This window comes from Sphaeramia orbicularis, chromosome 20 (genome assembly GCF_902148855.1).
Source record: "Sphaeramia orbicularis chromosome 20, fSphaOr1.1, whole genome shotgun sequence".
NCBI lineage: Eukaryota > Metazoa > Chordata > Actinopteri > Kurtiformes > Apogonidae > Sphaeramia > Sphaeramia orbicularis.
Window position 1 is genome coordinate 12,820,233 of NC_043976.1, and position 26,566 is coordinate 12,846,798.

The window sequence follows — 26,566 nt, forward strand, 5'->3', positions numbered from 1 at the left end:
TTCCTGAAACTTGCGCAAGTGTTCCTCAAATATTTGGGTGACAACTTCTCCCATTCTTCTTTAATAGTATCTTCCAGACTTTCTGGTAATAGTTTTGCTCATAGTCATTCTCTTCTTTCATTATAAACAGTCTTTATGGACACTCCAACTATTTTTGAAATCTCCTTTGGTGTGACGAGTGCATTCAGCAAATCACACACTCTTTGACGTTTGCTTTCCTGATTACTCATATGGGCAAAAGTTTCTGAAAAGGTATGGATAATAGTGTTAGGTATGATTATGACATCAGTATATGTTTGGTTTCAAAACAATTGATGTAGTGCCTGCTGAGAAAAAACTAAATGTTCATTGTAAATTTTGCTTCCCCCCCTGTATATATATAAAAAAAAAACTGTCACTGTCCAAAAACATATGGACCTGCCTGTACTTGTGACACTATTCCATATGTGCCTCCTATTGTCCTTCAGTTCATATACTATGTTAATTTTAGCAGTGCCTCTCTGTGTTCAGCTGTCCAGGACTTTTCAACTATATTGTCACTGCATGGGATCCATCTGGACTATTTTTATTGTTTTGTTTTGTTTCCTTGAATTGAAGCTGTATTGACCTTTACATGAACTTTTCCAGACACTAAATACCACTGATGTAACAGAGGATTAAGTCCTTTATAAACAAATGGTACACAAGACCTTTAGACTTTGAATACCTCAAAGCAATGAAACATTTCCTATTAGACGAGCACCCTCTAGTGGATAAATGTGACACTGCAATATGGAATAAAAATGAGTGTATTAACCAGGGATCAAATAAATACAAAAATGATGACTAAAAATGATAGTTCTTCGGTAACTGCATATTTACCTCTAAGTCAGGGGTGTCAAACTCATTTTAGTTCAGAGGCCAGATTCAGCCTCATTCGATCTCAAGAGGGCCAAACCATTAAAATAATAGCTTAAAAAACTATAAATACTGACAAATCCAAGTTTTTCTCTTCATTTTAGTGCAATAAAAACATTAAATTATGAAAACATTTATATTTACAAACTATATTTTCACTAAAAAGATGTGAATAACCAAGAAAAAAAAAAATTCTTCAGAAAAATTGGCTAAATTTTAACAATATTAGTTTTTCTCTTCATTTTAGTGCAATAAAAACATTATATTATGAAAATATCTGCATTTACAAACTATTTTTCACCAAAAAGATGTGAATAACCAGAAAAAAAATGTAATTTCTTCAGAAAAATAAGCTAAATTTTAACAATATTAGTTTTTCCTCTTCATTTTAGTGCAATAAAAATATTAAATTATGAAAACATTTACATTTACAAACTATCTTTTCACCAAAAAGATGTGAATAATCAGAAAAAAAAAAAAAATTCTACAGAAAAATTGGCTAAATTTTAACAATATTAGTTTTCTCTTCATTTTAGTGCAATAAAAACATGATATTATGAAAATATTTGCATTTGCAAACTATCTTTTCACCAAAAAGATGTGAATAACCAGAAAAAAAAGTAGTTTATTCAGGAAAATAAGCAAAATTTTAACAATATTGGTTTTTCTCTTCATTTTAGTGCAATAAAAATATTATTATAAAAAATATTTACATTTACAAACTATCTTGTCCCTAAAAAGATGTGAATAACCAGGAAAAAACAAATTATTTCTTCAGAAAAATTGGCTAAATTTTAACAATAGCTTTCTCTTCATTTTAGTGCAATAAAAACATTATATTATGAAAATATTTGCATTTACAAACTATCTTTTAACCAAAAAGATGTGAATAACCAGGAAAAAAATGTAATTTCTTCAGAAAAATAAGCTAAATTTCACAATATTATGCCTCATCTTATCACTTGTACATGTGCATTACACACAATGTTACACAAACATAATGTTGTTGAAATTTTCTAGTTTGGAATATGGAACTAAAATAAGAATGTCTACAATATTAGTGTCAACTTATTAACACAGCTTAAAAATCAGGTCTACAAATCCACAAAACATAGTAACAGACATTGAGATATGGTTCAAATTGTATTTAATTTTCAGGTTGTTTGTTGACATTTTATTGTGAGAGTTATTAGACTATTATTTTACTTTAGATCACATTGGGCTAAAACCAGTTCAACACCTTTGAATGTTCATATCTTCAGTGTAATTTTTGCGCTCCATAAAATCCTGCTGCTGGCCAGATCGGAACCTTTGGAAGGCCGGTTTTGACCCACGGGCCGCATGTTTAACACCTGTGCTCTAAATGAAAGATTTAAACCTTTCATGCATGAATTATGAGAACCTTTATCAAGATTTTTTTTCCTGAGTGTTTTTATTCCTCTTTAGGCATGAAAAAAACCCAGTGTGATTGAATTTTTTTTTTTAATCAACCTGTTTTTCATGGAGTTACAAAAATGTCCACTCAGCTACACCATGAATTTTATCCTTGAAGCAAAGAAACATGTATTTAAAACCCAATATCATCAAGTGATATGAAAACAGTGAAATGAAACCATGTTTAATGCAGCTAATCTGATGTTTTCTCATTTTAACATATTCTAATACTAGTTATTACTCACTTCATGGAGATAATATGCAAAAAATAAATATTAACAATTGATTTCCACTCAAGAACCAATCAAGAACAGCAAAGTTACAATAATGGTATGAATTGCAGTTTATGAGATGATGCATAAGTGTCCACTGTGTTGAAAGATATGGAACTATATAACTATATATACAAGAGTAAAGCTGTAGAGCACATGTGTCAAACATGCGGCCCGGGGCCAAATCCGGCCCGCCAAAAGGTCCAGTCCGGCCCTTGGGATGAAGTTGTGAAATGCAAAAATTACACTAAGATATTAACAATCCTTTTAGTTCAGGTTCCACATTCAGACCAATTCAATCTCCAGTGGGCGGGACCAGTAAAATACTATCATAATAACATATAAATAATAATGACAACTCCAAATTTTTCTCTTTGTAAATGTAAATATTTTCATGTATTTACACTAAAACAAAGTATAATTTCGCAAAAAATGTGAATAACTTGAACTAATATGAACAACCTGAAATGTCTTAAGAAAAGTAAGTACAATTTTAACAAGAAAAGCACTCGGAGAGCGCAGACCTCCGCCAAGACAGCTCTGCCTCCCGTGTGTGTTTGCTTGTTTGTTTGTTTGTTTGTTAGCAAGATAACTCAAAAAGTTATGGATGGATTTTCATGAAATTTTCAGAAAATGTTGATACCAGCACAAAAAGGAATTGATAAAATTTTGAGTTATCTTGCTAACAAACAAACAACAAACAAACACACACGCACACATGCATGCACGCACGCACCCAAAGCAAAGTGATCACAATACTTCCTGGCGGAGGTAACAAGATTCTATCTGTTACTAAATGTTTTGTGTTTTAGATCCACTGTGATCTGGAAGTTATAATGAACATGTGTAAATGATAAACTGAGGCAGAATACTGTTAAAATTACACTTATTTTTTCAGTTTGTTCACGTTATTCGCATTGTTTGAAAGGATAGTTTGCAGATGTAAACCATTTTATAATGTAATGTAATTTTTTGCTCTAAAACATAGAGAAAAGTTTGGAGTTGACATTCATATATTGTTATTATGTTATTATTTCACTGGTTCGGCCCACTTCAGATCAAATTTAGCTGAATGTGGCCCCTGAACTAAAATGAGTTTGACACCCCAGCTGTAGAGTAACTGTCCACTGTAGTGACCACTATGCATGCAAGGGTTAAATTCCTTTGCATTTAGAGAGCTTGGAAACAGATTTGTTTAGCTTTAGGAGGGTTCTGTAGGATGATTTAAAAAACTGGACAGATTTTGATATATTGTTTTATTTTGTGACATCTTAGATTTTTTTGTCATGTTTATACATATTATTTAGGTGGCACAATTTTATGAGCCTCTTTGAATTTTTAGTCTCACCAGCAGAATGTGTGAATTTTACTTGTTTGTATTATGTTTTTTTAATAATATATAATAATAATATATAATAATAATATAATAATAATAATAATAATAATAATAAAAACATGATTTTGATTTTCCTCTGTGAAACATAGTCCTGGAGTCATCCTGAGTCCACACATACCATGTCATTCATCTGCACCGTGGTTTGTTGGAGACATAGGCTATAGCATATCTATAAATACCTCATAACACATGCATTGTTCAACCATTTGTTATTAACTTTGTAAAGTGATATGATCCCTGGAGTAGGAGACAAATGCAACTGGTTTTAACTTGTGACTCAACAGTTCCACATCCCTGTAGCTGTAAGCCTCTTTTTACAGCAACTGTACCATCTGTTGTTTGACCAATGTTCTGTGGTCAGTGCCTATTATTACCAATCTATCGACATTTTTCATTTCATTATTTTGGTTACAGCTGCCTTACATGTATTTTTGTTTTTGTTAGATGGAATATCATGTTGATTTTAATGGAGACACACCTTAAACATTGCTTATAAATAAAATAAAATACAAACAATACAAAATGTGGCTTTGGTATTTGATAAATGAAAACAATCCCAGTAATGTAAGTTGTATTGTGAGTGTTGTGAATCATGGAAAGTTATTATGGAAGTATGTTACCATCATTTATCACAATAGAGAGGGGAAAAAAAGAAAAAGACAGGAAAAGACTACTTCAGATGAGATCTCAGATATGTTGGATGACTAGTACCAGTGGTCTTTGGATGTCTGATGATTTACCTTATCTTAATTGCATAATGTGGAGGAGGATGTGCTCGTTCTTCCCTTAAAAGGACATATCCAGGAATGTCAACGCAGGCAAAGGAGTGTTTTCAGGAAGCTACATTTACTCCGACGGGGTGTTAGCATTTATTGGGAATTTGAATTCAATTTGTAGTTACATTTTATTAGCTTTTTTCTTTATAATACACATTTAATAACATAAATATTCTTACGATGACTCTTAAAAAATATAATTTGTTGTTTCTGATGTATAATAGTGACACTTACTTTATCGATTCCCCTGTTTTACCCACTTGGTTTGTTCTGTCCTTTCTGTACGGAACCAACATTATAATCAGGAAGTGAAGGGCGGTGGTTGAGAAAAGAGCAGCACCGGGCTAGCTGTCGATTACTGGGTTGTTGTCAGGTAAAACTATCTTCTTTTTATTTATCTGTCTGTGAGATAGTTAGCTACAGTATTATTTATTTTATAGCTCGAAAACGCACAGATTTACCGGTATTTAACTCACTTATCTGGTTAATTTGCTGGTGTTATCCTTTTTAAACTAGCGATCTTTAGCATTAAAAACACGGCTAGTGTTAGCTATGTGGCTAAAGCTAACGGGAAGATGACAGACTGCGTTGTAATAACGACAAGCTAACTTATATGTGTTAACATTAGAAGGTACATTTTAATTCTGCGAAAACAATCATACGCTGTCTTGACTGAACTAGCTGTATGTTATAATGCTATACTTTTAAATCGGGGCCAAACCAGGCCGCAAAGCCGTAATATTCAACAGTATGTGCGTACTTTGATGTGCGTTATCGCTATAAGAAGCAAAACATAGAACTGATTTTAATTATTTTTCAAGGTTTATTGATGTTGTTATATACTTTGTAATTCAAATATTAGTAAACCAACGTTTTCGAGGTTATAAACATTTGCAGTGTTAATCTATTGACTTAGTTTATAGCGATTAGGCAATACATTCCAAAGATATTACTTACGTTAATGATAATAAATTGAGTAAATCATACTATATAGATGTAAACGATTGTAAAGGCATGGTAAAGTATGACTTCATTTGCAGAATATCTTAAGCAAATATGCTGTCCGTGTAGGCAGGAAGTTATAAATGGGACAGCATTAGCCTCCATAAGACATTGCCTGATATGGCCATCTGTCCTCACATCGGTAGTTTTCCAACCGTCAGTGAAGGCAGCAAGCAGATCAACCCAGAAAGATGAGGAACATTTCCATTTATAGCCCAGTGCAGGACACCACACCAGGGAATCACAGCCACAGAATTAAATTACCCTGGCACCGACTTATGGGTACAAGTGACAAAATCTTATTTGGAGTAACATCATAATCCACTTTACCTCGGATCAGATTGTATTTTAGAGGATGTCATATCTAATTTAAGATTCCTTTTCAGGGTTTTTGTCATTTTCTTTTGTACTGCTCCTACTGTAAAATGTTGAGTGTTGTTGTGAAACAGGACATTTCATCCCCATCAAAAATCTTGCATTAAGCCATTAATATCTTCAGGTCACATAGCAACAATCACCACTCATGGGAAAAACTGTAAACAATGTTTTATCTGTCTGCTACCATAAATGGCTTTATTTATAACATGTCGTCTTAACAGTGCACATTGTGTTCCATCCATAGAAATAACACCTTCAAAATGTCGAGCAAAAAGGCTAAGGGAAAGACCACGAAGAAGCGCCCTCAGCGCGCCACCTCCAATGTCTTCGCCATGTTTGACCAGTCTCAGATTCAGGAATTCAAGGAGGCCTTCAACATGATCGACCAGAACCGTGATGGTTTTGTTGACAAAGAGGATCTTCATGATATGCTTGCCTCACTCGGTTAGTGGGAGATGTTATGAAAAAGTTTTTAAGATTCCAAACATATGTTAATCTTTTTTTCTTTAAGTAGTACAGACATACTTATTGTGTATCTAATTAACAGAAACATTTCAAGGTGACAAACTTTTCTGTTTGTACACTGTCATTACTTGCATCATTTGGGTCAAGTGGATGAGTCAATATTTGTTACTCTTGAGTGAATGTCTAGAAATGATATTATGGTGCATCAAGCTTAAGAAATAATGTGCTAAAAGAATTTGTATACAAATGTAGAAATAAATATTTGGATTTGTTTTTGTTGGTAATGTAATTTGTAGTTTTACTCATATTTTTTGCTATTAATCCTGAACATTTAAATATAAATGCACTGTTTTTCTTGGTATATAGGGAAAAATCCTACTGATGAATACCTGGAGGCCATGATGAATGAAGCTCCTGGACCCATTAACTTCACAATGTTCCTCACAATGTTTGGAGAGAAGCTCAATGGCACAGACCCTGAGGATGTGATCAGAAATGCCTTTGCTTGCTTTGATGAGGAGGGGACAGGTAAGCTGTGATGTTGTTGTGTAGACATGAATGCAGAAGTTTAAAATGTCTTGTAATGGGTAAAAAGTACAGAATAACCTTGCGCTGTGCAGTTGTTTTATATTGAATATGTCTGAAATGTAGCAAACCTGTTATTACAAGCAAAAGACTATTCAGCAGTTTGTTTATTTAAACTATTTCATACTTCTTTTCTCTCAGGTTTCATCCAGGAAGATTACCTCAGAGAGCTGCTCACAACAATGGGTGACCGGTTTACAGATGAGGAGGTGGATGAGCTTTTCAGGGAGGCCCCCATCGACAAGAAGAGTAACTTCAACTATGTGGAGTTCACACGCATCCTAAAGCACGGTGCCAAGGATAAGGACGATTAAAGAGCTAAACCATCATCTTCCTCTCCACCCTCTTCCTCTTCCATCAGCTAGATGCCAGTGCTGCATGTCTCGACTCTCCAGTATGAACCCCATTTAAAACAAACCAAAGCAATAAATATCCACTGTTTGCTGTGAACCTCCAGTAATGCCAGATTTACACATCTATAATGAAGAAAAAATATAAAGTTGTCAAATGTTGGGTTTTTTTCTGTCATGTGAAGATGTGGAGTGGCAGCACATTGGGAGCTCTAAGGGATAAGTCTTTGGAATTCATATGATCGGGCTTAGCTGACTTTTTACATTTTATAATATAAACTTTTTAAATAAAGCCCTCTATCAAGTTGTACTTTGCCGACTGTTTCCCTTGCATAAAAGACAACTGAAACTAGTACCGCATTACTCTCTTTATTTTCTAACCGGTGCAATGAAAATGCTTATGCACCTTTTTTCTATTTTTCAAGTTATGACAAGTTGACTCTCCCTCCTCACCACCACATTCATTCAGCATGTGCAGACTAGCGCTGGCTGAAATTCCTTCTCTAAAAAGGTAAAAGACTCAGCAGGACTCCAGCTGGAAGACTGAGTGTGTTTTTGTAGACTGACAGTGAAAGGGAATCTACGATGATTACCTAGAAAGGGAGTGGGGTTATGTAAAAGACAGTCGTTATCCGACAGAGGAGAGAACATTCAAATGTCAGACAAACGTGACAAAGCTAATCTTGTCCTCTCCTGATTAACTCAGCTCACACCTAATTCAGAAGCAAAGGAACTGTTGAATGAATGCCATGACATCACAGAAAAGCAAAATACTGTAGATACTGTCTAAGTATTGAACCTATTACCATTTTCTTCAGCACGTATATTTCTAAAGGGGCTATTGTCACAACATGCTCACCAGAAATTGGTAACAACCCATGAGATCCACACATGCAAAGAAATCAAACCATAAATGTCCATAAAACAAGGTCAGTGTAATAATGTGAAATGATACATGAAGAAAGTGAAGCGCAAAAAGACAAGACACCAACCCAAGTCTATCTGTAATTAGAAAACAATGCTGCTTCTTGTCAAGTGCAACTGGTTCAATCCAAACCAATGGTCTATATAGTCCTGAGACCCAGGAAAGGAAAAGGTTTGACTTTTAAATTAAATAATTGTCTTGATAGAAACAACATGATGCAACAGTTTTTTTCAGATTATTTTTCTATGGAATGTCCTTTGCAGTGGACAGTGTTTTTTTTTAATAATAAAGCTGTTAAACTCTTGTCCCCTACAGAGGATAAAATGCATTGCTGGGTCTCAGGAGGATATCAGAGGTGTCAAACTTGTGGCCCATGGGCCAAAACTGACTCTCCAAAGCAGGGGTGTCAAACTCATTTTATTTCAGGGGCCACATTCAGCTAAATTTGATCTGCAGTGGGCCGAACCAGTAAAATAATAACATAATATAGAAATAATGTCAACTCCAAACCTTTCTCTATGTTTTAGGGTGAAAAAAGTACATTAACATTATGAAAAGGTTTACATCTACAAACTATCCTTTCAAACAATGTGAATAAACTGAACAAACTGAAAAAATAAGTATAATTTTAACAATATTCTGCCTCAGTTTATCATTCATACATGTACATTATAACTTACAGATCACAGTGGATCTACAAATACAAAACATTTAGTAACAGGCAGAATCTTGTTAAAACTGTACTTACTTCTCTTAAGAAATTTCAGGTTGTTCATATTTGTTCAGGTTATTCACATTTTTTGTGAAATTATACTTTGTTTTCATGTAAATACATGAAAATATTTGCATTTACAAAGAGAAACAGTTGGAGTTGTCATTATTTATATGTTATTATGATAGTATTTTACTGGTCCTGCCCACTTGAGATTGAATTGGTCTGAGTGTGGAACCTGAACTATAAAAGGATTGTTCATATCTTAGTGTATTTTTTTGCATTTGACAAATTCATCCCAAGGGCAGGACTGGACCCTTTGGTGGCCGGATTTGGCCCCTGGGCCGCATGTTTGACACATGTGCTCCAAAGGGTTCAATCCAGCCCACAGGTGGGAACTGAAAAGTCCAAAATTTACACAGAAGACAGTGAGCCTGTTTACATGACCATAAAAGTCCAATAACTGGGAGTAATCGGATAACTGTACTAATGAAATTTCTAAGATTATTTGCAACTACAAGTAAAAATATAGAAATAAAATAAATGGAAACTGCAAAAAAATACATTTTTGACAAATAAAATTCTGCGATATACCAAACTTAGAAATGTATTCCATGTGGAAAATTAAGAATTTAAAAAATATAATATAGGTTAAACTTTTAAAACTGGAGTCATGTACTAGTCCAGCCCCTTTTACACCACAGCACTTCCTGATCTTTAAACATGGACTTCTTCTGAAAGGCACTATATTCTGCTGTTTAAATGGAAAGCTGCATTTTACTGTAGTGGAAAGAATGCATTTGAGTCTATTCTATTTAGATTTTACTTAATCTAATAAAAAACATAATATAATTTGCACAATTATTGGTTTGGGATACATACAGTATTCCATCATAACATCATTCTAAATCTATTCTGAAATAAAAATGTACAGGGGTCAGTCTAAGCAAATATTACACATCAGTGTTAAAACATATTTGACCAATGAATGTTTAATACAAACCTAATGCCAACAAGTTCCCATCAGAGCTTCATAGTTTTTTTATTTCAGTTCCACCTGCAGATAATTGCCACAGCATCTGCAGAGTGATAGTGACCATTCCATCTCTTAGTTCATCATTTCAGGTTTATTAACATGTAGCCTTCACACTGCCTTGAGGAAAGTTCACAAAATATGTCAGAGGCTGATGCTCATTTCAAGATGTATAATTAAATCCCTTTGGTATAACGCCCTCTAGTGTATGAGTTTAATTTATGATGGCCCCTTCAAAGCTGTCGGGGAAAAAGTACACACAGGAAGTATGAAAACAAAATAACCAGATAGGATGAATAATGTATTAATGGTGGCCAACTGAATTTGTGTGGCATCCAGATATACCTGAGGGTTAAAATTAAAAAGGTTCAAGAGTTTCATTATTTTGTCAAAAGAAGAACAAGAATTTTTCGTGACACTTCGCAAGTCGTAAGGGCTGAGTCAAAGTAGAAACGTATGAGGTGCCGTGAACGCACCACAGCTCTGTGTCTTACGGAATGGATCCACGTTAGGTCTGCATCCTCCTCTGAGCACTACTATGACCCTTTACTGATGTTTTAACGTCTAGGTAAGAGTTTCACTGGTTTCATTTCATTATTATTAGTTTATTTGTCATCGTGAGACGGACTGTTAGCCTCATTAAATTCTAATAACTAGTTGAGAGGTGTGTAACTTCCATGCTAGCTAGGATGCTAAGCTAACTGTTTGGTAACCTCCAAGGTTGTTAGTTAACAGTGAAGTCAGAGTGAATGTGTTTCAGGGACTGACAGAAGCACCAGGTACAAAGTGGGTTTTAGTTTGTTCAGTAATCCTTTTAAATGATATGTTTCGTGTTTAACCCTTTTATGCATAGTGGTCACTCCAGTGGACAGTTCTTCTCCAGCTGTTCTCTTGTATATTCATGTGTTTTTGCTGTTTTAGTTCCATATCAGCCATCACAGTGGACACTTATGCACCATCCCATAATACACTGACATTCAGACCAGCACTGAAACTGTGCTGTTCTAGATCAGTGGTTCTCAAATGGGGGTACGTGAGATTTTAAAATATATTTAAAAAGTCGTATTCATGGGAAAATCCTTTAAAAATAAAGAGCTTGATCACAGCAGTTGCCTCCCTGCCACCAAGAATGACAAAGTCCCACAGCAAAGTGTCTGACTAAAGTGTCTGACTAAATGCAGAAACACTCAGTTCAGAGCAACAATGCAATATTCAGTGTTGACAGTTGGTAATGTTGTCAGTCTTCTTTTTTTATTAAATAGATATTTTAAGATATATATATATATATATATATATATATATATATATATATATATATATATATATATACTGTATATATATATTTTAGCAGTTTCTGCTCTTATTTAAAATTAAGTTAATTATTTCTTTTTAAGAACAGATCTTTACTGTTTACCCAAAAGAGGACATTTTATGTTGAAAATAATTTTTATGTAGACAAATCTTTATTTATAATTAAGTTAAGTATTTCTTTTTGAGAACAGATCTTTACTATAATCCCAAAGGAGGACACTTTATGTTGATAACTGTTTTTATGTGCGCAAATCTTTATTTAAAATGAAGTTAATTATTATTATTATTTTTCTTTTTTTAGTTATATCTTTTTATTTCCAAATAGTTCAAGAGACCACTACAAATAGAGCTCCAAAGTTTAATAAATCAGAGACTGATGGCACAGCACTCTGTTTTAAGTAATTTTTTTCAACCAAAAATGCTTGGCACTGGTTAGGGGATACTTGGCTGAAAAAATATTTCACAGGGGGTACATCACTGAAAAAAGGTTGAGAACCACTGTTCTAGATAAACCTGATCTTCACTAACATGTTTGAGTGTAAATCAATTGACAAAAAGGTTTTTGTTCTTTTTTTTGTTTTTTTTTTCCAAATTATCTACATGAAGTGAGTAATAACTAGCATTACAATATGTTAAAATGTGAGAAAACATCAGATTAGCAGGATTAAAATGTTTTTATTTCATTTTTTTTATCTCACTTTCTGATATTGGGTTTTAAACATATGTTTCTTTACTTCAAAAATTAAATGCATGGACATTTTTGTAACTACATGAAAAAAAAAAAAAAAAAACTCAATCGCAATTTTTTTTTCATGCCAAAGAGGAATAGAAACACTCAAGGAAAAAATCTTGACAAAGGTTCTCATAATTCATGCATGAAAGGGTTAAAGTTATTTCCATATACTCTCTTTGGTTTAGATCTGGGCTGTCCTGGACTGGGGTCATGGCTTTGAAGCTGGTCAACAGACTTCCCATGCTGGGGAGGTTCGGGATTCCTCGGTGCCCTTTTATCGTCCTGTTCGTCCCTCCACCAGGCTCAGTCCAGGTCTTCCCCTGTGTAGCCTGTCTCTGTACCTCATCCAGCCACTGCATCCGAAGCCACGGCTGTCGACAGCTCAAGCCAGACTGCTGGAAAAGAAACCTGACCACCACCATAGTCCGGGAACCGACCTTTGTTGGCAGCAATTCTGTTGGACTCCACAAAGATTCGTTCCCTCGGTTCCGTCTGACCCAGCTGCACAGACCCACAGCCACAGAGGAGGAGGTTTTCCATCGGCATCTGAACAGCTGCTCATCGTCCAGGCAGGTGCTCAGACTCCTGCGGACAGTAGAGATCATGTCTGACACCATGGCTGCTTGTGCTTCACTGTGTGGCCGATCTGGAGCAGGATGGTCACTCTCTAAAGGACCCCTCAGTCCTGGAGAACGTCACCATCAGAGCCCTGTGCCTTCAGCTGGAGGAGGACTCCGGGCGGCTGACAGATGGTGGTCTGGTATCAGCTCTTCTAGCCTGCACCCGCCTTTACTTGGATCCCTGGAGCACCCTGATGGTGCGGCTGGTGTCTGAGAGTCAGGAAAGGTTGGACAAGGGAGAGATGACTGTGGAGCAGCTGTGTATCCTGGGACAGGCGATGCTGGCTATAGAGGGTCCTGGTTCTGTGATGCTGGAGCAGGTAATGTCACAAATCCAAAGACAGGAGCCTGCTCAGTGGAGCCTTGAAGACCTCAGTGCTGTTTATAGACTTCTGCAAAGTGGTGGAGGTCTAGATGGAAAGTACTGTGACCTGCTGAACGCCATGCACACCCACGCTGTGACAGTCACCTCCCGTATGAATCCTACTGTGGTTAGTGAGCTGCTCAGTGTCCTTGTGAGCTTAAATCAGACTCAGGCTATGCCACTTGTGATCAATCTATGCAAGCAGGCAGTACGACACGTACCTCACTTTACTGATGAGGAGCTCACCCTTGTGCTAGGTGCACTCATGCACTTTGGTCACAGTGATCATTACTTTGTGCAGGCAATGGAGAGGTATGTACCCACAGTAGCCTTCACATCCCACCCAGAGACTGTTACCAAGGTGATGCAGTTCTTTAGTGGAGGAACATCTTATCGCCTTTGGTGTTTGACTCTGTGGCTGAGAGCTTTGTGTACCGGGCGGATGAGTACAACACCAGCCAGGTGGCCAGGCAGATCATGGCTTATGGGAAGCTGGGCTACCTCCCACCCAATGCTGGCGATGTGTTCAGGAAAGTTGAAACAACCCTGCAAAAACGCTTTTCACATTTCCAGCCTCGGACATTGATCAACCTGCTTCACTCCTGCATCCTCGTTGAGAGGTTTCCTGTGAATTTTGTCTCCAAAGTTTTTGGAAGTTATTTTCTTCAGCAATTGCAAGGTAAATATTGTCAGACGCCTGTCATGATCTGAATGTGAATGGATACATAAAGATGTAATACGTGGAGAAGAAGGGATTGTCCTATATTGACACGGCATGAATTGTGTTCTTTGTCTTTCAGAGCAGGACACTGGAATGGACCGATATGTTCTGTCACAGCTGACTCAGCTTTACATAACTGTAAAGTTGGAGTGTCCTTTCTATGAGGTAAAGTATTAAGCAAATATATCAGTTAAAGATGAAAGGATAACTCACAATCACTTGCTCTGATACACACCCTCATACTTAACATATCATTCCTGTGTGAGGTTCAGTGGATTACAGTTATGTGATCATACTGCACTGTCAACTAAAAACAAAACAGATGTGAATTAGAAAAGCACTCGGAGAGCGCAGACCTCCACCAAGGCAGATCAGTGCCCCTCCGATCACCACCAAAATTTAATCATTTGTTCCTTGTGCCAGTATCAACATTCCTGAAATTTTCATCCAAATCCATCCATAACTTTTTGAGTTATCTTGCACATGGAGAGAATTTTGTGATTGAGGGAAAAAAAATTAATTCCAAAAATTGAAAACTACATGGACAGTAGAAAACACCACACTGATCTCATTGAACTTGTCAGATTTCTCCTTTAAAGCTATAAGGCAGATTTCTGGCCTAATCTGAAACAAATATCCTTAAATGTACAATGTGACACTGTGTTATGTCTCCTCAGGGGCCCCGGCTCCTCCCCAGGTACCGCGTTAAGTCCTTCCTCACACCTGGACGCTCCCTGGAGACGCCTGTGGACACACATCTGTACAACTCGGTGAAAAATGGACTGTTGAATTTACTCGGTGCTCGATCGTACTTTGGATCCAAGGTTTTGACGCCGTACTGCTACACAATCGGTAATATTCTAATAATAACATTGATTTATTTCATGGATGTTTCCTCTTCCAAGGGTCTAATATTTCCTTTTCACCCATAGACATGGAGATAAAAGTGGATGAAGACGGGTATGTGCTGCCTGCCAGTTATAACGACGACGTATACAAGAGGTAAAAGTTGTCACGTTTCATACAGGATTGTCTTTCTCGACCTACGCATTCTTTTAGGGATGGACCAAAGTAATATTTTGTTTTTCTCAGTTCAGTTTAATTTATGTTTGCAGGATAGCACTTTGTATCGATGGACAAAAGAGGTTCACTACAAACACAAGGCAGCTACTCGGAAAAGAGGCCACTAAGCAACGACATCTGAGGCTTCTGGGATATGAAGTTGTTCAGGTTAGTTTCCCTTTGTTTCTCGTCCGTCACTTTAATACGGAGGAAGATGTAGAAATTTGCTTAACAGCCTTTATTTGTATCACACGTAATGACTTTTTAATATTTTTGAGTTAGTCTCATACTTTGTTTATAAGGTTACTGATGATTTTTATGTTTTGTTTTTGTTTTTTTAGATTCCTTTCTATGAATTTGAAAAATTACAAACCAAGGCCAGTGTGGTGGAATACCTGCACCAGAAGATCTTCCCTCACAGTTACAGACTGAGCTGGTGATTTAATGACAGAAGAAAACATGATAGAAGTGAAATGAAGGGCTGTTTTGTTTTCTAGTTTAAATAAATATTATTTTTGCTTATGAGTCTTTGCCAAATGAATGTGTTTTAGGTCACTGATTAAGCACGAATACATTTGTACATTGAAATGGGTTTTATTTATGTATCACACTAATTGAAGATTGTCAAAAAATATAGTTTATTTTGTTCTTGGCAACACCGTGCTGCAGAGAATGTACAAAGTTAAGAGACCAATCTAACAATCACCACAGATACATATGAAATAATAAACTTTAAGCTTGATATGTTAAAGTTTCCATCAATCATTGGACAGAAGATGCTTTGGTTTTTCATTGAGCTCTACAAGGCTGGGAGTGTCAGTTCGATAAATACAAAAGGCTATCATACATGTAAAACTCAATGCTGTTGAGTGTTTAGGTTCTTTATGTAGCGGGGATCTGGGGAAGACCAAACTCGTCGACCAGAACACCATCCTGAAACACAAAACACCAAAATTAAACCAGAACTAAAGTCAAACTCCAATATTCAAAAAAACCCCAGAGCTGTGACTTACCCTGTTGGTCGACTTGTCGCCAGGCAGACCCTCTGGGATCGAAGGAGCTGTCGAAGCCTCATCCAGGTATGAGCTGTCGTCATCCAACAGGAGCTCATCTCCCAGAGCATCCAGTTCTAAACACACAGACATTTATGAACACTAGAATTTATCAGCTGACTGCATTCACTGGACAAAGGGTTGACAAACAAAATGATGTCGGAAATGACATCATCTACTGCCTTATGAGACGTACACGTGGGGAGGCAAAATTTACAATGAACATTTAGTTGTTTTTTCTCAGCAGGCACTACGTCAATTGTTTTGAAACCAAACATATATTGATGTCATAATCATACCTAACACTATTATCCATACCTTTTCAGAAACTTTTGCCCATATGAGTAATCAGGAAAGCAAACATCAAAGAGTGTGTGATTTGCTGAATGCACTCGTCACACCAAAGGAGATTTCAAAAATAGTTGGAGTGTCCATAAAGACTGTTTATAATGGAAAGAAGAGAATGACTATGAGCAAAACTATTACGAGAAAGTCTGGAAGATACTATTAAAGAAGAATGGGAGAAGTTGTCACCCGAATATTTGAGGAACACTTGCGCAAGTTTCAGGAAGCGTGTGAAGGCAGTTATTGAGAAAGAAGGAGGACACATAGAATAAAAACATTTTCTATTATGTACATTTTCTTGTGGCAAATAAATTCTCATGACTTTCAATAAACTGATTGGTCATACACTGTCTTTCAATCCCTGCCTCAAAATATTGTAAATTTTGCTTCCCCACCCTGTACATGGGGTGTCAAAGTAACTGCAAAACTGTATTTTACATTCAAAGTCACAAAATGAAAAATGCAGATTTTTTTTTTTTTTTACTGACCTGCCTCCAGGTCATCCTCATCGATGTCAGGGGTACCGTAGCTTCTGCCCAGTGCCTCCTGGATCTCACTGGCATCTTCCATCATGTCTTCTAGCTGATCCTGAAGATCCTGAATATTAACAAAAAATGAAAATGTTTATCCGCCATGCACCTGCTTTATCAGGGGTTACAGGGACTGAATATTAAAGGAAGGCTTCCTCCACATTCTTCTGAAATTGCCACAGAGGGACAAAATGTAAGGGTTTGTCCAGTGAATGCCATATTATCATTTAATAACTAAGTAAATTAATACCTCAATCTTGTCAATTTTCACATTCTTGTATGCTTTCTTCATATCTTTGAGGCCAACTTTCATGGCATCAACCTGTAAAAAAAAAAAGATGTTAAAACAAACCCCATTTCTTCCCACATCTCTGGGGTAACTTAATGTCTGATACATCATTTCATGCGTCTTACGGTGGTTTTAGTGTCTTTAAGGGATTGGATTGTGTAGTTTGCTTGTTCCATGTTGAACGACTGCTGCATGAGGTTGTCTCTCTGGCCTTCATACCTGCAGAAGATACAGAGGAGATGAAGTGAGGTTTTTAGGATCCACATACAGAAAACATACCTGGAGGTGTGAAGGAAACTATTTGAGCTTTCATATTTTTATGTGGTTAATCAATAAAACTCAATCAATAAAAACTAAATTACTTACATTCTCTTCTGCTTCAGAACCCTCATTGCTTTTTGCTTGACCATATTCTATGAGGCAGAGAAAAAATATTTATTAAGTTTCCATAGGTTGTGATGCGAGGACTATATTGACAGCACCTCCTGTCATTTTTAAAGAGACCAAAATATGTGAGTAACACCCTGTTTAATTATTAGAAGTGATAAGAACTTTGCAGAGTTATATACTAGTTACACAACTGCATAAGTGAAACATTTACAATATTTGGCTTTTATTCAATTACATGTATTTCACAGAGGTTAGTGTGTTTTTATATGACTTGTTTTCGATGTGAAACTACTTGTTGCCATGTTGACCAGGACTCTATGGAGAGATCGTGTCTCAAAGGGACTTTCCTGGGTGCAGAGGTGTCAAGTAACGAAGTACAAATACTTTACCTTACTTAAGTAGACATTTTGGTTATCTATACTTTCCTGGAGTAATAATTTTTCAGCTGACTTTTTACTTCTACTCCTTACATTTTCAGGCAATTATCTGTGCTTTCCACTCCTTACATTTTAAAAACAGCCTCATTACTCCTATTTCATTTCAGCATGTTAATGTATGTATTTATTTATTTATTTATTTATTTCGAACATGCAAAGAAACAATTTCATTCCATCTTGTCATCATTCAAATAAAAAAAAACTATCCAGATAAATCGCTCCATCCGGATAGAATGAATTTAATTGTGGTTGGATGAGAAGTATAAACATATACCATTCTAACACCCTATTGGTTTGTACGTGATCCATCGCACCTGACTTTTTGCATCATTCCAATACTTATATTCAACTAGTCATCATAAATTCCGCTCCATGAAACACATGTTAATGCTCAGTAGTACACATATATGGTTCTTTAATACATTTGCATTGGACTAAAATGTGTTAATTTTCAATGAACATATATGCGGCTGAAACAGGTAGACGAGTGCATCCCAAATATTTCAAAATTAACATTTTAATATTACAAAGTCATTATGGCCTTTAGAAAAATGTGTTTTTGGGGAAGTGGGGTAGTGCACTATAGGCCCCCGTGGCACCGCCTAAGCCAGGGTGTCCAACTCATTGTCTTCTAGGGGCCACATTCAGCCCAATTTAATTGGAAGCGGGCCGGACCAGTAAAATAATAGCATGACAGCCAATAAATAATGACAACTCCAAATTGTTTTAGTGCATAAAATAACATTCAGTTATGCCAATATTTACATTTAAAAACTATCCAAACAAAAAGGATGTGAATAATCTGGAAAAAAAATGCAATTTGTTAAGAAATATAAGTACAATTTTATCCATATTATGCCTTGACTTATCATTTATACATATGCATTACAGAGCAGATCTACAAAGGCACAAAACATGTAGTAACAGGCAAAATATTGTTAAATTGCACTTAATTCTCTTTAGATATTTCAGGTTGTTCATATTTATTCAGGTTATTCACATTTTATCGTTAAAGGATAGTTTATAATGTAAACATTTTCATAATTTAATGTTTTTGCACTAAATCAAAGGGAAAAAATGGTGTTGTCATTATTTATAGGTTATTATGACATTATTTTTGAGTTTGATGCCCTAACTTGCACTTTGTAAATTCATCTCATGGACTGGATTGGAACATTTGACGGGCCGGTTTTGGCCCCCGGGCCGCATGTTTGACACCTGTGGCCTAGGCCTTTGTCCTATTGGTATTTCCCCCTTACATTTACTTTTACTTGAGTAAAAAGTTTGAGTTGATACTTCAACTTCCACAGAAGTCTTTTTACACCCTAGTATCTATACTTCTACCTGAGCCATGAATGTGAATACTTTTGACACCTCTGCCTGGATGTCCATATTTTTGTAATATAACAACCATATGATATGAGAATGATGATTCACTGACTGTTCAGGTAGAAACACACTAAAGCTCACCTTTGAAGGTCCATCTCTCATTTTTTTCATCTGATCCTTGTACTTAACAAGTTCAGCATCTAGTCTGGCAATTTTCTTGTCAATGGACTCCGTCCGAGAATCAACCTTGAATAGAAAAAGACAAAGTATTGGTAGAGCACCTGATACTTGACAGTTGGATAACTTGATTGGTTCTTACAGTTAATATTAGCTGATGAGCTGTAAAATGAGGTGTATGGACAGTGGCGGCACCAGAATTTTAAAAGTGGGGGGGGCAACTGGAGGGCAAAGAAAATGGTGGTGGTGGTGGTGGGGGGTAAACAAAAAATTTCGTGCATAGTGCAAAATTAACGCTTTGCGCTTTAGCGGCTGCAATACATACATACATAACATATATAATATATATATATAATATATATATATATAATTATATATATATAATATATCATGTATAGCCTATCCGTTACACTTCATATAGAGGGCAATTTTAGGTAAAATCAGGTAATACTTAATGTATTCAAGGTATTTGTTAAAAACTACAGCATGACATGCAGCAAACAAACAGCAATGCCAATGTATGCAAGTTAATAAATGTTGAAAACAAAATAAAACTAATAGCCTAACCAACTAATCAAACAAAACGTATGTATATGTCACAGTAGAGATTGAAATCCAGAAGGATTCCTAATCCTACTAGGACAGATAGGAATTGTAGTTTGTCCTAGGACAAACTGAAATCCTACAAGACATTAGGATCTAAAGATTGGAATTCCAATCTGTCCTAGGAGAATCTGCAATCCTACTAGGACAGATTGTAATTCTATTTGGAAGTGGGATCTGAAGATTGGAATTTCAGTCTGTCCTACGGCAAAAAATAAGAATTCTGTCAGGACAACCTCGAATTCTATTAGAGAATGTCAGATTATATCAAAATGTATGGAAAATAGACTGAATCATTTCACAGCCAAAATTCCAGTCAATTTCAGCATAGGTAAGCATACAATTTCGCCATCACTATTCCAGCTGAATTATTTTCATATCTTAGATACAGTATATGTCCCTTAGGTTAATACACATTGTAACCAGGGTGCCAGCCGTTTGGTCCAACCTTATTCAATGGCCGTATGTAAATGTCATTGGTATGTAAATGGACACATTTGCATAGGGCCATTATGAGTTAAATTCTCCTAGGACAGATTGGAATTCCAATCTTCAGATCCTAATTTCTTGTAGGATTTCAGTTTGTCCTAGGACAAACTACAATTCCTATCTGTCCAAGTAGGATTAGGAATCCTACTGGATTTCAATCTCTACTGTGACAATATACAATGGCTTCCACTACATGCACGAGTATATAATCACTGACAACATCTGTAGACTTCGGTTCACTAACTTGTATTATAAGTGGATCAAAATGTGTTATGTAAGCTTTCATTGACGGATTTTTCATATTTCTTTGTTGCCAGAATTTTCCAAAAGATTTGCCCAAATCTGGGTAGGGGGGCAACTGGGGGGGGCAAAGGTTGGGACTGGGGGGGCATTTACCCCCCCATGCCCCCCCTTGGTGCCGCCACTGTTATGGATACAGCGAAACTTAACCAAACCCATATCAGCAGGTGTGTTCATATGGTTTCTTCCTGTCTGGTTATCTCTAATAATAGCAGCTGTAGATTACTAACCAGTCAAACAGGTTAATGCCAACCATGTGACCCTGTTGTATACATACTGAATGACTGACATTCCTGTTTAAACTCACATAAAACTGATACAGAAGTTGAACAGACGCACTGATTGTTTTGGTTCAACACCCTGTTTTTTAGTACATAGCGATAAATAAAACTCTAGCGTCATTTATTTGTCAGTTCTAGCCGATTCAAGTCCTTTAACATAGCAAAACCCCGGTTAAATATCGCAAACACCGACTATGTGTCTGCTCATAGAAGTTGGCGAACAACGAGCTAACTCCCATCATCCATCTTTGTTTACTTTCCTCAAAACAGTCCTCGAAAAAAGTTATTTCGGGATAATACTTACATTTCCTACAGTCCGAAAGGTTGGGCGGCGGACCCTTAGCCTTTCCCCTGCCAAATATGCGGTTCATTTCGGGGAATTAAAACTTTAGTCGCTAAAAAAATCAGAGTTGTGTCTCTGTCACAGTTCTACGTCCAGCCGAAAGAAACACCCGGAAGAGACTGTGGTGACGTCAGAAGAGTCACATGACCATCACTGAATGAATCATCCCATCCAGTTCTTCTGGTGTTGATGTGTCAGGCTTATTTATTTAGAAGAGGAAGGATTCTAACGTAAAATACTTACTGAAAAATGAAAATACTGAAATACTCCTGTTAAAGGTCTGCATTCAAGTCAAAGTATAAGCATCTGTTTAATGGGGTTTTTAGATGAATATATGCTGTATTTATATGCTGCTCACACAGCCTGGCTCAAAAAAAAAAAAGAAAAAAAAAAAAAAGAACTAGCACTCGGAGAGCGCAGACCTCCGCCAAGGCTGATCAGTGCCCATTTCCAACAAACCCTGAAAATTTCATCCAAATCTGTCCATAACTTTTTGAGTTATGTTGCACACTAACGGACAGACAACAAACACAAACAAACAGACAAACAAACAAACCCTGGCAAAAACATAACCTCCTTGGCGGAGGTAATGACACACAATTTTTTAGTCTTGAACTAGGCTGCTTAATCCATGTCTGGAAAACTGCTCCACTGAGCTTGTGCAAAGAAATATACTTCTTGTTCATGGCTTAAGATGTATTTAATGGGACATTCATGAGCCATCCAGCCATTCACCAACTCACAAACTTATATTTTGCAATCTGTATAAAACTGTCTAATTTGCACTATTAAACTTCAGTTTGCACTTTCTGTACATATTACAACGTAAATCCCACTGTAAATAATACATACCTAAACTATATTTTTAATAGACTGGATCCACGCATCCACTCACTGTATAAAAACTAATATGCACTCTGTACATATTACATTATAAATCCACTGTAAATCTCAACCCATTGTTGTCCTTGTCTGTAGTCAAATGTTCGTCTATATTATGTCTAGGTCCACATGTTGTCTGGATTCATGTTGGAACTGTATGTCATGAGTAATGTAAAACCGAAGCCAAATTCCTTGTATGTGTTCACATACTTGGCCAGTAAAGCTGATTCTGATTCTGAAGCTCATTCTGATTCGATTAATTCTCTAGACCAGGGGTGTCAAACTCATTTTAGTTTAGGGGCCACATTCAGCTTAATATGATATAAAGTGGGCCAGACCAGTAAAATATATATGTAATAGGATAAAGACTTTTGAATGTAAAAAGTAAATTCTGTAATGAAAATGTTTACATCCACAAATTGTACTTGAACATAACATGAACAAATATGAACAAGCTGAAAATTCTTTAGTAAAATACAATTTTAACAGTATTACAGCTTAGTTTATCATTTATACATGAATCACAGCGTACAGATCACAGTGGATCTACAAATACACAAAACATCAAATAACAGGCAGAATATTATTAAAATTCCACATACTTCTCTTAAGACATTTCAGATATTCTTATTTTTTGTAAAAGACTGGTCTGTAAATGTAAACATTTTTGGTGTAATTTGACTTTTTTTTTTTTTTTTTACACCAAAACAAAGAGACAAATTTACAGTTTTCATTACTTGTAGGTTTTTATGGTAGTATTTTAGTGGTTTTATCATTTTTAGACTGAAATGACCTAAAAGATTTTAACATCCTTGATTGTTAATATCTTAAGTAATTTTTGCATTTCACAAATTCATCCCAGGGACCGGATTGAACCTTTGGCGGGCCGGATTTGGCCCCCAGGCCACATGTTTGACACCTGTGCTCTAGACCAAGGTGCACCGCCAGGAAAAAAAAAAGACTCAATATTTCACTGGATCACTTTTAGTTTTGGTTTTGGGACGCCTTCACTGCGTCATCATTTATGAAACAACAATGCCCATGCAATGTCATCAAAATACCTACCTGACCTAACCTAGACCTGACCAACGAACCAACCCCAGACCATAACACAGGCTTATCTGTAGGCTCTAGGCATGATGGGTAATCACTTCATCCACCTCTCTTCTCACTCTGATGCACCCATCACTCTGGAACAGGGTCAGTCTGGACTCATCAGACCACATGACCTTTCCTCATTAAACATAGTCCAATCTTTATGCTGTTTATGTTGTTAAATGAGAAGCTACTGCATCAGTTAGAATTGTTTCCAGCTGAAATATATTCGTCACCTGCAGCAATTATCCAATAGAAAGATATTATTATTATTTTTAGCCTACTTAGGGTTTTTCACCACTTTATTTAGCTCAGGAGGAGAAGTTTCAGTTCAACACATTTGGAGATGTGATTTTCACTGCACAGGAATGAGATGAAAAATATAATCCTAAAAGTACGTAGTAAGTTAAATAAAGCTGTCAAACAAAGGTCATAGAGTGTTTCTGGGGTGTGGTGGAGTAGAAATATAAACTTCATAAGATGGAAACACTCAAGCAAAGGGTAAGTACTTAAAATAGTTCTGCATAATAATATATAATATATAATAATAATAATAATATAAATAATTGTAAGCACTTTTCATGAAACCCTAGAACACTGTAAATCAAAGGAAAATATAAGAGTTTGTTTGGTTGTTACTTTAATATTATACTTTTTATTTCATTATATTTATATGACGTCATTCATTAAGATGTTTTTTTTTTTGTGTGAACAATTTGCTTTGTCTGAATTCTATTGCATGGCTTTTGTGGACAGTTCTTGAATTTCACTCCTCATACCATGAACATGTGACTTTTTTTTAATTTAAAGCAATAAAGTATATATATATATATAATATATATATATATATATATATATATATATATATATATATTATATATATATATATATATATATATATATACATATGCAGGGTGGGGAAGCAACATTTACAATATTTTGAGGCAGGGATTGAAAGACAGTGTATGACCAATTAGTTTACTGAAAGTCATGAGAATTTATTTGCCACAAGAAAATGTACATAATAGAAAATGTTTTTATTCTATGCGTCCTCCTTCTTTCTCAATAACTGCCTTCACACGCTTCCTGAAACTTGCGCAAGTATTCCTCAAATATTTGGGTGACAACTTCTCCCATTCTTCTTTAATAGTATCTTCCAGACTTTCTCGTAATAGTTTTGCTCATAGTCATTCTCTTCTTTCCATTATAAACAGTCTTTATGGACACTCCAACTATTTTTGAAATCTCCTTTGGTGTGACGAGTGCATTTAGCAAATCACACACTCTTTGACGTTTGCTTTCCTGATTACTCATATGGGCAAAAGTTTCTGAAAAGGTATGGATAATAGTGTTAGGTATGATTATGACATCAATATATGTTTGGTTTCAAAACAATTGACGTAGTGCCTGCTGAGAAAAAACAACTAAATGTTCATTGTAAATTTTGCTTCCCCACCCTGTATGTTTCTTTGCTTCAAAAATTAAATGCATGGTGTCCAGCTGAGTGGATATTTTTGTAACTCCATGAAAAATAGGGTCATAAAAATTTCAATTGCATTGTTTTGTTTTGTTTTTTTTCATGCCTGAAGAGGAATAAAAACACTCAGGAAAAAAAACTTAAGGTTCTTATAATTCATGCATGAAAGGGTTAAATACATTTCACTTCCCCTGTGTGTATATATATATATATATATATATATATATATATATATATATATAATATATATATATATATACACACACACACACAGAAAAAAGCAACAATTACAAACTCAGTTACATTTCTGAAACAGCTGCACCAAATCCAATATTTTATGTAACAACTGACTGCATTTATTTCAGCAAATAAGACTGGAATTCCCATCTGTAAATTGTTGTTAAATCAAGTATGCATTAATATCCTGTAGATGGCAGTCATGTAAGATTTGTGTCAAACCTGCCTTTGGTTTAGTAATTACATGTTCTTTCCTCTGGGAGGAGCTGTTGCCACACAATGAAATTAAAAATACAGCAGCGTTTTATATCTCTTACCATAAGAGTTCATGTCTGTGCAGCAAATTGTCTCTAAAATTTGTGCTTTTCTTCTTTCAAACTGCAATTCAGATAAAACACGATGTAAAGAAAGGATAGATTTTATCGACTCACACTCTGCAGAGCATTCACACATGAGGCTGATAATGAAAACAATCTGTGAGGGTTTGTTCAACTTTAATAATACATACTTCACAGACAGGGTATTTTGATCAGCACATCTCCTGGTTGGTCGACAGTAAACAAAGTCAATATACAGCAGCAGAGCAGCACAGTGGGGACTTTTAAAAAGCCTTTTTCATGGTGAGTTTTAATATCAGTGTTTTTTTAACAGAACTTTTGTGCTATGTCTGTATTTATTTTTATATCTATATCAGAGTACATGTTCAGGCTACATTTTAACAATTGAAAAAAATAAAATAAAATAAAATGATAATAATAACACCCCAAACAGTCAAAGTCCTGGCTCAGGGTATCAATACTGATATGAAACAGGCAAAGATGGTTCAGCAACCAAAGTTAATTTGCTTATGGAAATGAGTTTTATTACTAAATGAACTGAATATTATCAGAAGCTCTGCTCTAATGAGATAAATGACTTTCTACTTTAGGTAATCGTATTATACACAGTCTATTTGCAATACATTCAACAGCTCACAACGGCACAATCCGACAAGCATAAAGGCTGCAGATGTTTCATTTTCATAGCAATGATCGTTGACATGCTATAAATTCAATATATTTCAGTGACGTCTGTTCAAATAGTTTGTGTTTTGTAATCTGTACATTTTATAATCTGTACATTTGTCAGAATATACTGTATATACACTCAACATGTGAACAATTTGTTAACAGCTTTTACTTCTCTACAATAATAGCATGACTATTTCAGACAGAGCTACGTTAACTATGGTACAAAGCCATTCACAGCACATGTGATTGAATTAGAACTTATCA

The 26,566-nt window shown here is 35.7% G+C and overlaps 2 protein-coding genes and 1 pseudogene across 3 annotated transcripts; 2 read left to right on the forward strand and 1 right to left on the reverse strand.

Annotated features, from left to right (window-relative positions):
- The first annotated feature begins 5,017 nt into the window (after positions 1–5,017).
- On the forward strand, positions 5,018–7,908 carry LOC115411534 (myosin regulatory light chain 2, smooth muscle minor isoform). Of its 2 annotated transcripts, XM_030123719.1 has the most exons (4): positions 5,018–5,148; positions 6,400–6,599; positions 6,987–7,148; positions 7,347–7,519. In XM_030123719.1, exons 2-4 carry the CDS (start codon positions 6,416–6,418, stop codon positions 7,517–7,519), a joined length of 519 nt encoding a protein of 172 aa, XP_029979579.1. In that variant the 5' UTR covers positions 5,018–5,148; positions 6,400–6,415. The 2 variants fall into 2 exon arrangements, with proteins under 2 accessions (XP_029979579.1, XP_029979580.1); XM_030123720.1 differs by lacking the exon at positions 5,018–5,148 and having other exon boundaries at positions 6,416–6,599; positions 7,347–7,908.
- Positions 7,909–12,430: 4,522 nt separating this feature from the next.
- Positions 12,431–16,035, forward strand: LOC115411572 (FAST kinase domain-containing protein 3, mitochondrial-like; annotated as a pseudogene).
- LOC115411573 (charged multivesicular body protein 5-like) lies at positions 15,656–21,727 on the reverse strand. Its single transcript, XM_030123762.1, has 8 exons — positions 21,569–21,727; positions 19,550–19,662; positions 17,619–17,665; positions 17,378–17,471; positions 17,214–17,285; positions 16,922–17,030; positions 16,050–16,165; positions 15,656–15,969 (listed from the first exon to the last, which is right to left on the reverse strand). Exons 1-8 carry the CDS (start codon positions 21,627–21,629, stop codon positions 15,919–15,921), a joined length of 663 nt encoding a protein of 220 aa, XP_029979622.1. The 5' UTR covers positions 21,630–21,727; the 3' UTR covers positions 15,656–15,918.
- Positions 21,728–26,566: the final 4,839 nt, after the last annotated feature.